The sequence below is a fragment of the Girardinichthys multiradiatus genome, chromosome 4, assembly GCF_021462225.1.
Source record: "Girardinichthys multiradiatus isolate DD_20200921_A chromosome 4, DD_fGirMul_XY1, whole genome shotgun sequence".
NCBI lineage: Eukaryota > Metazoa > Chordata > Actinopteri > Cyprinodontiformes > Goodeidae > Girardinichthys > Girardinichthys multiradiatus.
In genome coordinates this window covers 24,913,145-24,927,748 of record NC_061797.1, presented here as the reverse complement: position 1 = coordinate 24,927,748, position 14,604 = coordinate 24,913,145, and the positions used below count along the sequence as shown (strand labels likewise).

The following is a 14,604-nucleotide window of genomic DNA, read 5'->3' as shown; positions in this document are numbered from 1 at the left end:
ATTACTCCATCTCTCTACTCTGCCCTCCACCCAATTAATAACGGGATTATGTTTCTGCAACCAGGGAAACCCCAAAACTTATTGTGGAGAGATGGAAGAGACAACAAAGAACTCACCCCATTCATGATGGTTACCAGAGGTGATGATGTGAAGCTGAGGCACTTTAAATCTCACTTGAGACATGGTTTGACCAGTGATGCCAGTGACAGAAAGGGAATGGTTGAGAGACTGAGAGGGTATTTGAAGTTTATCAACCAGATCCGAGGAAATAAGATTCTGTTCAGCACCAGAATCAATAAAAGTGTCAACAGGAAACTTCTCTTGGCCAACAATAATAGTGACCGGAAAACACAGACGAGAGACAGGGGAAGAATGGGATATGCTCATCAAAGTCCTCTGACCTATTGACGAGCCCTCTCTTTTCCCTTCTTGGGGCATCTTGTGATAAAATGTCCTCCTTGTCCACAATATAGGCAAAGACCACCCTCAAAGCGGCGTTGTCGTTCCTCTGGGGAGAGTCGAGTGTGACCAATCTGCATCGGCTCCGGTTCCACAGATCCCTCTGAAGAGGAAGTGGGTGCGTCGAGGAAAGTGGTTCGAGGCGCCAGAGAGTGCTGCCACTGTGAATTGTAGTTTCTTTCTGTTTGTCTCTCTCTTAGACGGTTGTCAATGCGGATCGATAGGTTGATTAATTCATCCAGTCTTTCGGGTTCATCTCTCAAAACCAACTGGTCCTTTACTTGATCTGCAAGGGAATTAACAAAAATACCCTTGAGTGCCGCTTCATCCCAACCCACCTCCTGCGCTGCCACCCGGAAGTCGATGGCAAACTCAGCCAACGCTCTCCTTCCCTGTTTGAGGGTGAGTATCTTCTTAGCCGCTGCCTCCTGCTGGAGTGGTTGATCGAAGACTCTCTTAAAGTGACTGAAAAAAATGGCATAACTAAGAGACTCAACAGGGTTAGATGCCAAATAGGCGTACGCCCAGTGCAGAGCAGATCCCTTTAGCGAGGTAACAATATAAGTAATCTTGGAGGCAGCAGTAGGGAAAAGGGAGGGGGAACGACTAAATGCTAATTCACACTGGAGAGAAAAACCACCAAAGTTATTAGGATTACCATCAAACAGTTCAGACGGACGGAAGTCAGGCTCTCGGATCCCAGAAGATAGAATTGTGGGTGGCTGTGGATTCTCTAAACGAGTTGGATGATTGGAAGAGGCAGGTGAGAGTTTGGTTATGATTTCGCTTAAAGCATGAATCATACCACCAAGTTCTGTGAGATGAGAATCCGTAGTCCTTTGTTGTTGCAGTAGCTGTTGAAGCATGGTTTCAGTAGATTGTAGGCGTTCCTTTAAGGAAGTCTGTTCATCATCTGAATTGTTCTTCGACATGTTAGATGGCTTTAACATACTATCATGAATTGCTTAGATGGTCGAATTAGAACAAAACCAGAGGATGAAACAGACTCAGCACACAGGATAAGACGGTAAATTAGGTTTATTTCTACTGTAGACTTTGTTTAAGGAATCTTGAGTTGGAGTTGTCCAGAAGCCAGAGGAGGAGGAGGTAAACCCAGGAATCCAAGGAGAGAGAGAGAGTACTGGTGATGAGAATATTTACAGTGCAGTCCTTGGGAGAGAGTATTACCAGATGTTGGCAGGCAGATAGGCAGGTCGACAGGCAGGCAGACGGATAGGCAGACAGACAGGAGTCCACATAACTGAGGTTATGTTCCAGGAAAGGTCTGTATCAGCAGCTACCTTAAGAAGCCCATGAGCTCATTAGGAGAATGCGTTGCAGCTGCAGACAATGAGCTGCCAGAACCAACCAGAAGGGGAGGAGCAGAGATCCTACAATGGCTAGCAGGCAATGCTACTCTTCCACATGCATGTGCCCAGGGATGCACCACATGTTGTTTACATACAGTACTGTGCAAATGTTTTTTGACAAATGCTGTAAACAAAGAATGTTTTCAGAAATATAAATGATGATTGTTTATTTTTTATCAATTTACAAATGCTAAGTGAACGAACCCAAACATACAGCCAAAGTCATTAAGAAGAGTCTTCAGCCTAAAGAAGAACAAGACTTACTGGAAGTGATGGTAAGCCCCCCACAGAGCCCTGATCTCATGGAGTGTGTTTGGGATGACATGAAGAGACACAAGGATGTGAGAAAGCCTACATCCACAGAAGATCTGTGGTTGGTTCTCCAAGATGTTTGGAACAACCTACCAGCCGAGTTCCTTCAAAAACTTTGTGCAAGTGTACCTAGAAGAATTGATGCTGTTTTGAAGGCAAACGGTGGTCACACCATATATTTATTTAATTAAGATTTCTCTTTTGTTCATTAACTGCATTTTGTTGATTGATGAAAATAAATTATTACCACTTCCATTTTTGAAAGCATTCTTTGTTTACAGCATCTTTTCAAACCTGCCTAAAACTTTTGCACAGTACTGTACATCGCCAGACCCCAACCCCTCTTACTGTTGTCCACAGTGCTCCTCTATGTTATTGCGTGCTGAAATCTGTCCAGTGCAATAGCAGGGTCCTGTGTGTTGTTATTGAGCCACATCTCTGTGAAACACATGAAGCGATTTTAGGATTTCCATGACGATGGAAGGTACACCGGGGTTATACCTTCGTTTTTTCTCACGACACTTAACTCCAGCTCTGCATCCTGGCTTTCTTCCACTTATCTCCACAGGGATGCGTGGTCTCTCGAGTGGGAGTATCCTTGTGTCGCTCAGGGCCATCAACTCTTCACTGGAGTAAACAATGGAGCCCTGACTGAGTTGGTCCCCAAAAGCTCTGTTAAACAGTCCAAAGAGCAGAAAAAAACAACAAACCAACTTCAAATGTTGTGCCTTCATAGGTGCATGTAAACCACCAGAAACACACAGATAAAGGCAACAGGATAACCACTCGGACAACACCATCTTGCTAGCTTTTAGTACAAAGAAAATAATCAAAAATTACAGAGAAATAACATTTTGTTAAATATTATATTTAATTATGGAAAATTATTGGAAAAAAGCACACATTTTGCAGTCTAAAAACTGCTGACTCGCTTTTTATTCCCTTGCTTTAAATATGTTTAAAGTTAATAAAGTTATAAAATAGAAATAAAAGTTAGCTATCTTTTTTAAATGCTTCACTTAAAAAAATCAGAAGCTTTACAGGTTTGGCAGGTCATTATGGAAAATCTAAGAACCTCTTAGAACATATATAGAAGTAAAGTTAGCAAGTGATTTGTGAAATCATAAAATAAATTTATCTGCTGGGGAAGCAGCATCAGAGCCAGGGACCTAAAAAGCTCAACAAGATGATAAAAAAAGGCTGGCTATGTTCTGGGGACTCCTCTGGAACCTCTGGAGATCATTGTGCAAAGAAGGATTCTTCATAAAATGAAGAACATTGTGGAGAACCCTGAGCATCTTCTTCATGTCTTCAGTCAGAGGCTTCTTCAGATCTGCTGTAAGACAGACAGTCCTTCCTGCCCACAGCCATCACCATCTACAACAGCTCTTTGATGAAACCTTTATAATATTAGCTACAACAACATTTAATTTGCCTTTAATAAAGTATTAATAAAGTATTTTTATTTTTGAATTGAGTTGAATAAAAGAAAGTGAAATAAACAAGTAAGTAACACTTTAGTTATTCTTGGAAAAATGTGAGAAAAAACAAATGCATGTTTTTTTTTGGTAAATTGTGACTAAATGCATGATTATTTCTTGCTACATAAATATATGAAAATCCTTCCTCTCAGCTAATACCTCACGTTTTTAATCCTGATCTTTAAAAAGCCACGTGGAAGAACACCATGCATATTTGGACTGATCTCACGTCATATTCTATTGTAAAGTCAATTGTACATATATGTACATTTAAAAAAAGATATTCTTTATTATTGAGAGCAAAGTGTACCGGAGTCAAATTCCTAGTTTGTAGAAACTTGTCAATAAAGCTGATTCTGATTCTGATTCTGAAATGTCACGGAAAGCTGAGGAGAAAGACCTGTGAAAATCATTAGTCAAATAAGGCACCGCCTGGAAGATTAAATATTTTTTACTGTTAAAATGATAACAATCCATTTAGATTGCTGCATGTGATCCAAAGGACAGGTTGGTTTTTAGTCTAGACTAAACAGCAGTGCTGATAACTGTTACGTTAAAATAAGACATGAGTTGTTTCTATGCCCTGATTCAGATTTGCAAGCTTTGTGTGCAAGCAAAACCCACTTTTTCTAAAATAAAAGCAGTCTTAAATTAGGTTACATTTAAAGATGAACCAGCAACACCTGTTTGTAACTTTTTCTAATCTGTCCTAGTTTCCACTTTTCTTTACTTGGAATGGATTTAAAAAAGCTGACTTTAAGAGGCCACACAAACAGCTTGCAATTTTTAACATGAACAGATAAACTTTGCTGACATATGTTTTATCACTCTTGCCTAATTTCAAATACAAAATGCGGTCTTAATTAAACTAAAACAAATATAATTTTATTAGTCTGCAGCTCACAGTGATTAGAGCAAAATGTACGCCGGCTTGTTCTGCTCTCACTGGTGTAACAGCCAGCTGGTGAGGGCTTAGTGTTAAGCTGTTTCTGGTTTCTCCTCCAGCTCACCATCCTGGTGCCAGGACAGCTGATCTAAGCGGACATCACTGCCGAAATGCTTCCTTTTTTTTTTTTTTCCTGTTACTTGCACATCACCTTTACACTCATAAACTTGTACATCAGACAAGCATGTCCCTGGACACTACACTGAACATGCATGCAGACACAAACAGAGGTATCCACAAAGATCATTAGCATTTAAATCTAAAACTCTTGTTTTTGTATGTCCCTTCAGAATGCCGATGGAGATGCTCAGACTCTGACTGAGGTCGATCTGTTTATCTCTACCCAGAGAATTAAAGTCCTAAATGCAGACACACAAGTAAGTACTCCTGTTGAATAAAAGTTGTTTTTCTTGAAGGTGCACTCAGCGGTTTTTTCATCAACTAAAAAGTGAGGAAACGTTGAGTGGCCCAGAAGTTGTAATAACTGGAGCTTAGCCACTGATGCCAGCTGCATCTTATGAAACCCCGGCTATTATTTGTCTAATCTCAAGACGTCACAGCCAGAATTTCCTTTGAGATTGTGTGCAAACATCTGTGCAGCACTGCCATTTTGTGATGTTCAGATAAATCAGTGTTTGGAAAAGTAAAAGTTGCATTTATCTGCCAAATTTCTTATCTCAGATGTTCCCTAAAACATTTTTCCACCCATGCAGAAACTTTGCAGAATATATTTCAGCCTGTTAGCCACACATTAAACAGCTCTTCAGTGAAAAATCTGCTTTCTGAGAGCTGTTTTCCTGGTTTTGTGCTCACAGCAAAAGTGAAAAAGAAATTACATGGAAGCAGCAGATGATTCATTTGCAATACTTTTGTCTTATCCTTGGTTTGGCTGTCAGAGTGTGATATTTTGAGTGTGGGCAGCCTCTTCGTAAGAAAAAAAAAAGAAAATAACGTGCTGCAATGCGGTGTCTGTCTTCCCCCCTTTCCCATCTGGTGTCCTCTGGTCCTGGCACTTCCGCAAAATCAATTCAGTCCAAAAATGTACTTGTATTCTACAGTCGCAAGCATTATGCATCTTGCATGGGTGGTTCCCGATTTGGATTCATTATAAGAACAAGATCAAAAGTGGGCTGGAAAATCAGCATCTATTAGATTCACATAATAAAACTGTCAGAGTTAATGAAATGAAGAAAACTACAGAGAACTTCGGCGTGTTACCATAAAACATAAACAACTAAACCCTCCCCTGTACAAACATACATTATTGAAGTCTGTTTCTTCTCTAAATTGGTATTACATTACAATGTAATGCCTCATGCAATCTACTTTATCACACAAGGCTATTGTTAGGCTGAGTAAACAAATATCACTGTAATAATAGAATAAACCCATGCTTTTTGTTTGGTTTTGTGCATGTAATATAAGATGAACACGATCTGCAGATAATCTAATTTAGAGCAAATGGTTATTGAGTTGTGATCTGTTTATGCAGCTTGAAAAAAATCCAACACTTTTAAATTCTGCTATATTTTTTACATGTTCTGGTCCACATGAATAATGCAGCTTTGAGGAAAATAAATTAATATAATGTAATATTAATTGTTATCATATTTTATCTAATTTTAGCACATACTGTATATTCTAGTAATTGAAGTGCATAAAAGGAATCTTTACTCAACAAAAATGAATAAAAAACGAATTAAGGTAGAACAACACAAAAGAATTAGGCATTTAATTCCCACCAAGATGGGTTCAGTATTTGCACCTGTTTGTTGCCTTAAATATTCAGGTTTAAGTTTACAAATTGAGCCAGAGCTTAACTCATGATATTTGGGTTGCTATGCCCATAGGAAACAATGATGGACAATGCACTGCGCACTATCTCCTACATTGCTGACATCGGGAACATCGTAGTGCTGATGGCGAGGCGGCGGATGCCTCGAACAGCTTCCCAGGACTGCATTGAGACTACACCTGGAGCGCCTGAGGCAAAGAAGCAGTACAAGATGATATGTCATGTCTTTGAATCTGAGGATGTAAGTGACTAAAAACAAATCTGTCCTGATTTGGGGGACATGTTAGTCATTGCAAGACCAAACCTTCTAAGTGTTGTGTTTCTTTTACTCCGGTATCACACTTACGACATATTCAGATGTTTTTCCTTAGTTTTGCTTTAAAACGTGATCTGGTTTCTTTAGCCTGACTATAGCAAATGTAATCACATTCCACTATCAGCAGTTCAAAAACATCTTTGCGCACCTTACAATAACTGATTAGAGGGACCCAGTGATCTGCATTGATAAGAACTGGCTGAGCACGTTTGATTTCTTTTAATTTATTTATTTTCACCCCACGGAGCTGCTGCTTGCCTTGTTGAAGCAGCTTCCGGAAGACTTGGCAACAGGAACAATGTTGCACCAAGGAGCCAGCAGCTCAGTTTATCTCTGCCAAGTGGTATAAAGGCTGGACTCCAATCTGTCCCCTCTTCATCTAATTTTGCTGCCAGAGTTTTAATGGAAGTATTCAGCCACTCATCCATCAGTTTAGAAACTGTTTCTGCTGTTGTGGCTTCATTGGCTGCACACACCGTCTCCTGTTTTAGACTCTTTGATCTTGTTTTTTGTGCAAAATGAATTCACTGAAGCAGTTTAGGTCTTCAGTGTTTGCAGAATCAACGTATTGTTTCTAGCTTCAAACCTAAAGGAGGTATTGTGCTGTTTGCACAATTAAAGGAATACTTTCCGTAACATGCACTGTTCAACCTGTGTAACTAATAAGATATTCCACTCAGCTCTTCCCCTTTTGGCTGCATCTACCCTCCAATTATTCTTGTCTTACATGCAAAAGAAAATGTTATTATTACACCCAATAACTTTTAAGCCTGCCTTTACACTACAAGAGTGCATACAGACAGCTGTCTGTTCAGTCAACAATAAAAGTTTAAAATCAATTCTAAAATGAACAGAGAGCCAATGAATGTGCTGAATGAATTAAGCTGAGCTGTACTCACTGACAGGGCAGGTATATGGGTAAAGTTAACCAAAGACCATAAAGATACAGTTGCATTTATCAGGGGAACGTAACACTTGCAGTGCCAAGCTGTGATAAAAAAGGAATGCTTGTTTAAAGTTGGAATATAAATTAATGAACCAACCACTGATTGAGCAAAGTTAGGTGATCTTTGCTGTTTAAGGAAAGGAGAAAGAAAAAAAAAGTTTGGATTTATTACTTGCGATACGTGAGGAATGCAAGGTGAAAAATAAATATGGGGAGGCAGACTTTGAGTGCTGTGTCTGTCTCTTTTGGCTAACATTTAATAGGATGTTATTGTAAATCATTTAATAATTTTAAAGAAAATTAACTGCGTACATTCAATTTTCCTCAGTGTTGTCTTTGTTTACTCTGTCTCCTTCTAAGTAAGGAGTATTTATGAGTAACTGTCACCTCTCAATGAGAACAAATAGCTTAGGACAGTAAAAATCAATTCATTTTATGTGTGAACATATTGTTGGCACACCCCAGGGCCAGTGCTGCCAGTGGATGCTTTCCTGCTCGCTGACTAGCAATGTTTATGTGCAAAGTAGTGTGAATAAAACAAAATAGCCAGAGCCAAAACTATGGGTTTTAAATAATGATTTTGTCTTTGCTTTCTGTCACTAGGCCCAGCTCATTGCTCAATCCATTGGTCAGGCTTTCAGTGTGGCCTACCAGGAGTTCCTGAGAGCCAACGGCATTAACCCCGAGGACCTGAGTCAGAAGGAGTACAGTGACATCATCAACACACAGGAAATGTACAATGATGACCTCATTCACTTCTCCAACTCTGAAAACTGCAAGGAGGTCGGTCTGCATGATGTGCATCCATTTTTCCATGCTGGTGTTTTTATCTGTGTAGGAAAACAAAACCAAGAGAAAAACGCTTTGAGACTTTACAAACTGCAGCACAAATCCCACTGGTGCTGCTGGGCCATTAGAGGAACACAGCACTGTTGTAGCTGTTAACTAATTTAACAGATAAACAGGCAGATGTTACAGTAAAAAAAATACACTCAGAGCATGTCAGGTCTTTCTGCTGAGGCATTTCCTCCTCTGTGTCCTGGAGGCTTTAGGAGATTTAGAAGCCATGAAAATTTTCAGCTGAAGGCTGCACTGGCACACATGCTCTATTAGAGTCAAATGAGTCATTTGTAATGATGGGGAAACTGGGATGTCTTGAAGTATTATAGCTTTGTAGCCCTCCTAAATGTGCCAAGAATAATTAATTGTCCTAGAGCTTCATGTTTATTCTGGACGTTTCAGACTGTCAGAAGAAATGGAACAGGATACAACAGAGAGCACAACAGAATAAAAGAAAGATGCATAGAGATGACATCTTCTAACAAATACAAAAAAGGAAGTGTTGTATCATATTTTCCATGTCTTGCCTTAATAATATTAATATTCAGCTTCATAATGTCTTCTTCAAGAACCTTACCGCATTTAAATCAGTTAGTCTTAGCATTAGCATTTTTCATAAAGAACAAGAGTAACAAAAAAGGTTTTATATGAGATGAGAGAAAAAGTCCAAATAAAAGTGCTATAAAACAAAATATATAATTAACTTAAGAGAAGACAAAATTACAGATAAATAATAATTATGTCAATTGATAAAAGAAAGTGGTTATTTCATGATATTAAGATTACTTAATGTAAGAAAATGTAAGAGGAGAGTCCCCAAAGAAACCTTTAAATAGCCTCTAAGTCACTCTGAGAGAGGAGCGACGATGTAGCATACAATTAGTTTGTGATGTAAGTGGTTATCTGTAAAACTAATTATTTTGAACTCAAGGACGTTTATACAAAAAGGAGTTTCACATGTTATGTATTACTCTTGGAAGTGGTTTTTAAAGGATGAAAATGCAGACATACAGGGAGAAGCAGACAGGTTACGGAAGCAAACAGAAATCTAAGATCAGGAACAACAACTGTACTAAAACAGAGGTTCTGACGGACTAAAAAACAGCAACTATATATACAGAGGAGCAGAGGGCAGATGTGATAAATGGTGGTAGAACCTTGATGTAGACTAAGTCTGATAAAAAGCCAAAACAACCTCATTGTACAAAAAAGGGGTTCTGGTAAAAGAACAAGAAGTAAAAAAAACGATGACCAAATTAAAACAAATATGGACAAATTCCAGCATAAGAAAGATATATGTGGAAATTTGAAGACAGGACTTAGGGAGCAAAACTAGGTTATATGTTCTTAAATTTTTACCATATAATTTTCTGCTAATTATTCCAATAACAATATAGATGTGGAAAAAGAAAATAACATTTCATCTAAGGATTTTGGAAGCTAAATTAAAGGGGATTTATCATGCAAAATCCACTTTTTTAGCCTTTAAATATATTTAGTTGTGTACTTGGAGTCTATAGGAATGCAGAAAAGTTGAATTTAGTCTCCAGGTGTTGCAGAGATATCTTATATTCTGTTTGGGTCATATTTTTCAGTCAGTTTTCAGTTTTCTCTCTCATCTGTTACGTTTTTCCAACTGTTACGACACATTATTTGCTGCAAAATAGCTAAATAAGGTCATGGACTTCTGGCTGATCAATTTCGTGTACCCGCCATTTATTTCTCGCTGCAATTTTGTAGTCAAACTAAAGTATGCCTAAGTTTGGTTCAGTTGTTTGGGGTACTACCCACACAATTAATTACGCCGCCCCTCAGCATCAGAACCTGTTCAAAGTGCCTGGTTAAAATTTATTTTTCATGGAAATGTTCCCCACATCTGTGGGAAAATTTCCCTACTTCAAGAACGAGTGTTTCATCAACCTCTGCCAGTATCAAGTAAGATTTGCTGTAAGACTTAATCTGATAAAGGCGTCAGTTCCTTCTGTCTATGGAAACGACCGACACAGCAAAGCGATAAGCTGCAAGTAACGCTAAAATGACGACAAACTTAATTTTACACATGAATTTATTTTGTTGATATGACGTCCTGGCCATTGTTTTGATAGTTGTAGCATCGTGCCTTCTGCTTATGTCAGCGCTGTGTGCTGCTTTTAGCTTCTTGAGGACAGAACCGTACTGCGTGTTTTGAATGGTATTACATAAACAGTTTTGCTTTGTTTTGCCGTTTTTGTCTCGTTCCTGTACTGCTAGATAATTGTTATCAAACTACAACAATGACCGAACGGGTCAAAGTGGAGCGTTCTTTGACCTGAAGGGGGGCGGGGTGTGAAGAGCTTCAAGAGCATTTAAAGAGACAGAACCAAAACCAGTTGCTCTCAAGCGCACCTCAGAACAGGAGTAAAAGAGGAGCCTGTGGAGCAACAATAACAAGGAATTCAGACCAAAGCATTGCACTTCCACTTTGGGCCACAACCGAGTGATTTAAGTGTGAAAGGGAAGGATTTAAAAGAATATGTCTCCTTTAACACCAGAGTTGAAGTGGCCAAACCAGAGCCCCAACAAGAATTTGATAGAGCGTCGCCCATTACCCTACTAAAGGTCACCACTGTTTCTTTTTTATCCACTTACTGACCACTGCAGACCATAAACACCCAACAAAAGCTGCAGTTTTTGGGGATGCTCAGATCCACTTATCTAGTCAACACAGTTTGCTGCTTGTCAAATTTCATTAAGTGCTTACAGTTGTCCAGTTCTCATGCTTCTAACACATCAAAATTAAGGACCAATCGTTCAGTTATTGCCTTATAAATGCCACAAACTATCAGGTGCCACGGCGAAGAGACAATCAACGTTATTCACTTCACCTGTCAATAATGTTATCTTATGTAATGTTATGTGATCTGTGTATTCAAATTCTATGATTTAGATGGATTCAGTTTCATCTCGCCACATTTTCCCTCAAATGACATCCCTCCGTCTGGGAGAAAGTAGACACCACAGTTTGACTGGAATTCAATGCACCTTCTGGGGTGTTTGGTGTAATGAAAGCAAACAAATATCTTATATGGTTGGGGAGACCAAATATCATCCCAGACTAGGCAAACAATTATGTCACTAATCAGCAAAGTTAAAATAATGAGCCTGGTTTGTGTTATAAATGAAGCACCTGGAAAAAAAAAATGTAATTTAAATAAATAATTAATTGCATGTAAATAAGAATAAATTAAGAAAGCTATAAGTAATTACCTGAAAATTCAAGAAAGGTTTTCATTTACACTATATTGCCAAACGTATTTGTCTGTCTACTTTTACATGTACATCAACTTTGATGACATCCTGTTCTTAATCTGTAAGGTCCAATTTGTTGATGGACTCACTGTTGCCAGCAATAGCAACTTTAACTATTCTGTAAACATCTCCCACAAGGATCAGGTGTGAGTTAATAGTTAGATGAGAAAACCAGGATTGCAGCCTCTGCTCTAGCGCATTTCAAAGGTGTTCAAGAAGGTTGAGGTCAGGGCCAGGGAAGTGATTTGAACACCAGAATTAATTAATTTGGTGGTGTGACCCAATACTTTTGGCAATATAGTGTATTTCCCAATAGCTTGCTGGGGATGTGTATCCACTACAGTGAAGGTAGGATGAAATGATAGACATTAAATGTCCCATTACATCAGTATTATTTTTATAAAATAGTAACGTCATACAGTTTAACTTGTGGATGTGCTTGTTTAACCTGTTCAAGCAACTAAAACTCTCCACAAAGATATGTATTTGCTAATATTAAGCTTTTTTTTTTTAAAGTTGTTGAATTCAAATCACACTATCCACTCTCCTCCAAAAGGGGGCTCGACGTTACGCTGGTACCAAGTAGCCAAATGTGCTAAACGTATGTAAACATAATACTATGAACAGACTTCTGATTCATTTGTTCCAGTTTCTATTTCTATTTTAATGTTCAGTAAATATTAAAATATCTTTTGTAAGTTATTGTTTGGGTTCAAAGGTCAAAAGAGAGAATCAATTTCTAAATAAATCCCCACAGACAGCAGTGTCCAGCACAATTTAAACTAATCCAGCAAGTTTAGGAGATCAAGGTGCATCACTGCATTAATGGAACATTTCTATAAATCCAGTGTTGCAGTGCACTGATTTGCAACCTTGCCCTCAACAGTCTTATGTAACCAGATATATTAATCCCCCACAGCATAAACAGTATTGCTAAATCGCTGACTGCTTATTGTTAAGCTCTGTCATTTCAGCTCGGAGCTCCAGGATTGTTGTTTTACCAAAAACTCCAGGCCTAATTCCTGAAAGTGAACTTGAAAATATCAGTTATCTGTTGCTGCATACATTAATGGGTTCTTGTCACATTGTTAGATTATTTGTTGCTAAAAGTGAAGGTGAAATCATCTGCCACAAAATTTTAAAGATGAGGGGAAAAAAAACAGCAGGTAGCTACAGTGCCTTGCGAAAGTATTCGGCCCCCTTGAAATTTTCAACCTTTTGCCACATTTCAGGCTTCAAACATAAAGATATAAAATTCAGATTTTTGTGAAGAATCAACAACAAGTGGGACACAATCATGAAGTGGAATGTAATTTAATGGATTTGTCAAACTTGTTTAACAAATAAAAAACTGAAAAGTGGGGCGTGCAATATTATTCGGTCCCCTTGCGTTAATACTTTGTAGCGCCACCCTTTGCTGCAATTACAGCTGCAAGTCACTTGGGGTTTGTCTCTATCAGTTTTGCACATCAAGAGACTGAAATTCTTGCCCATTCTTCCTTGCAAAACAGCTCAAGCTCAGTGAGGTTGGATATCTTTGAGAAATGGCTTTCTTCTTGCCACTCTTCCATAAAGGCCAGATTTCTGCAGTGTACGACTGAATGTTGTCCTATGGACAGACTCTCCCACCTCAGCTGTAGAAATCTGCAGTTCGTCCAGACTGATCATGGGCCTCTTGGCTGCATCTCTGATCAGTCTTCTCCTTGTTCGAGATGAAAGTTTAGAGTTTAAAGCTTGGGAAATCTTTTTGTATCCAAATCAGGCTTTAAACTTCTCCACAACAGTATCTCGGACCTGCCTGGTGTGTTCCTTGGTCTTCATGATGCTCTCTGCGCTTTGAACAGAACCCTGAGACTATCACAGAGCAGGTGCATTTATACGGAGACTTGATTACAACCAGGTGGATTCTATTTATCATCATCAGTCATTTGGGACAACATTGGATCATTCAGAGATCCTCACTGAACCTCTGGAGTGAGTTTGATGCGCTGAAAGTAAAGGGGCCAAATAAAATTGCACGCCCCACATTTCAGTTTTTTATTTGTTAAAAAGGTTTGACACATCCAATAAATTTCATTCCACTTTACGATTGTGTCCCACTTGTTGTTGATTCTTCACAAAAAATTAGAATTTTATATCTTTATGTTTGAAGCCTGAAATGTGGCAAAAGGTTGAAATGTTCAAGGTGGTCGAATACTTTCGCAAGGCACTGTACATCATCTTTTTAATAAGCCTTTAATCAGATGCAGTTTCACAGAACTCACTCATGTTTTTCTGAGCTTCAGTAAAGTAGTTTTAATTAGCGGCGGTGAGTTTCTGTTCCTGATGAGGCCTGAAAAATGACCAATGAAGTGTCTCTCCACAGCTGGTGCTGGAGAAGAGTAAAGGCGAGATCCTGGGCGTGGTGATCGTGGAGTCCGGCTGGGGCTCCATCCTGCCAACAGTGATCCTGGCCAACATGATGAACGGCGGGCCAGCAGCTCGCTCAGGCAAGCTCAGCATCGGAGACCAAATCATGTCCATCAACAACACCAGCCTCGTGGGGCTGCCACTTGCCACATGTCAGGGAATCATTAAGGTGCAAGACACTGCTTTAACATTTCCCCTTGTAATACATAGACCAGATAAGAAATCTTTAAGTGAATGAATAAGCATCAATGTTTGTCTTCTTCTCTGTAAAAGGGCTTAAAGAACCAGGTTCAGGTGAAAATGAACATTGTCAGCTGCCCTCCGGTTACTACAGTTCTCATCAAGAGACCTGATCTGAAGTATCAGCTGGGTTTCAGCGTCCAGAATGGCATAGTAAGTATTCACATCATTCAGTGTTTTTTTCCATGGAGATAACGTGCAT

General features: G+C 39.0%; 1 protein-coding gene across 5 annotated transcripts in view; it reads left to right on the top strand.

The window, feature by feature from the left end:
* apba2b (amyloid beta (A4) precursor protein-binding, family A, member 2b) overlaps positions 1-14,604 on the top strand; it is a 78,777-nt gene that overhangs the window by 61,550 nt on the left and 2,623 nt on the right. For 3 of the 5 annotated variants that reach the window (XM_047362858.1, XM_047362856.1, XM_047362857.1), the window contains 5 exons: positions 4,859-4,945; positions 6,419-6,604; positions 8,229-8,408; positions 14,119-14,331; positions 14,436-14,555. In XM_047362858.1, coding sequence (XP_047218814.1) covers positions 4,859-4,945; positions 6,419-6,604; positions 8,229-8,408; positions 14,119-14,331; positions 14,436-14,555 — 786 coding nt within the window. The remainder of the gene's footprint in view (positions 1-4,858; positions 4,946-6,418; positions 6,605-8,228; positions 8,409-14,118; positions 14,332-14,435; positions 14,556-14,604) is intronic. The other 2 variants (XM_047362860.1, XM_047362859.1) reach the window with 1 other exon arrangement.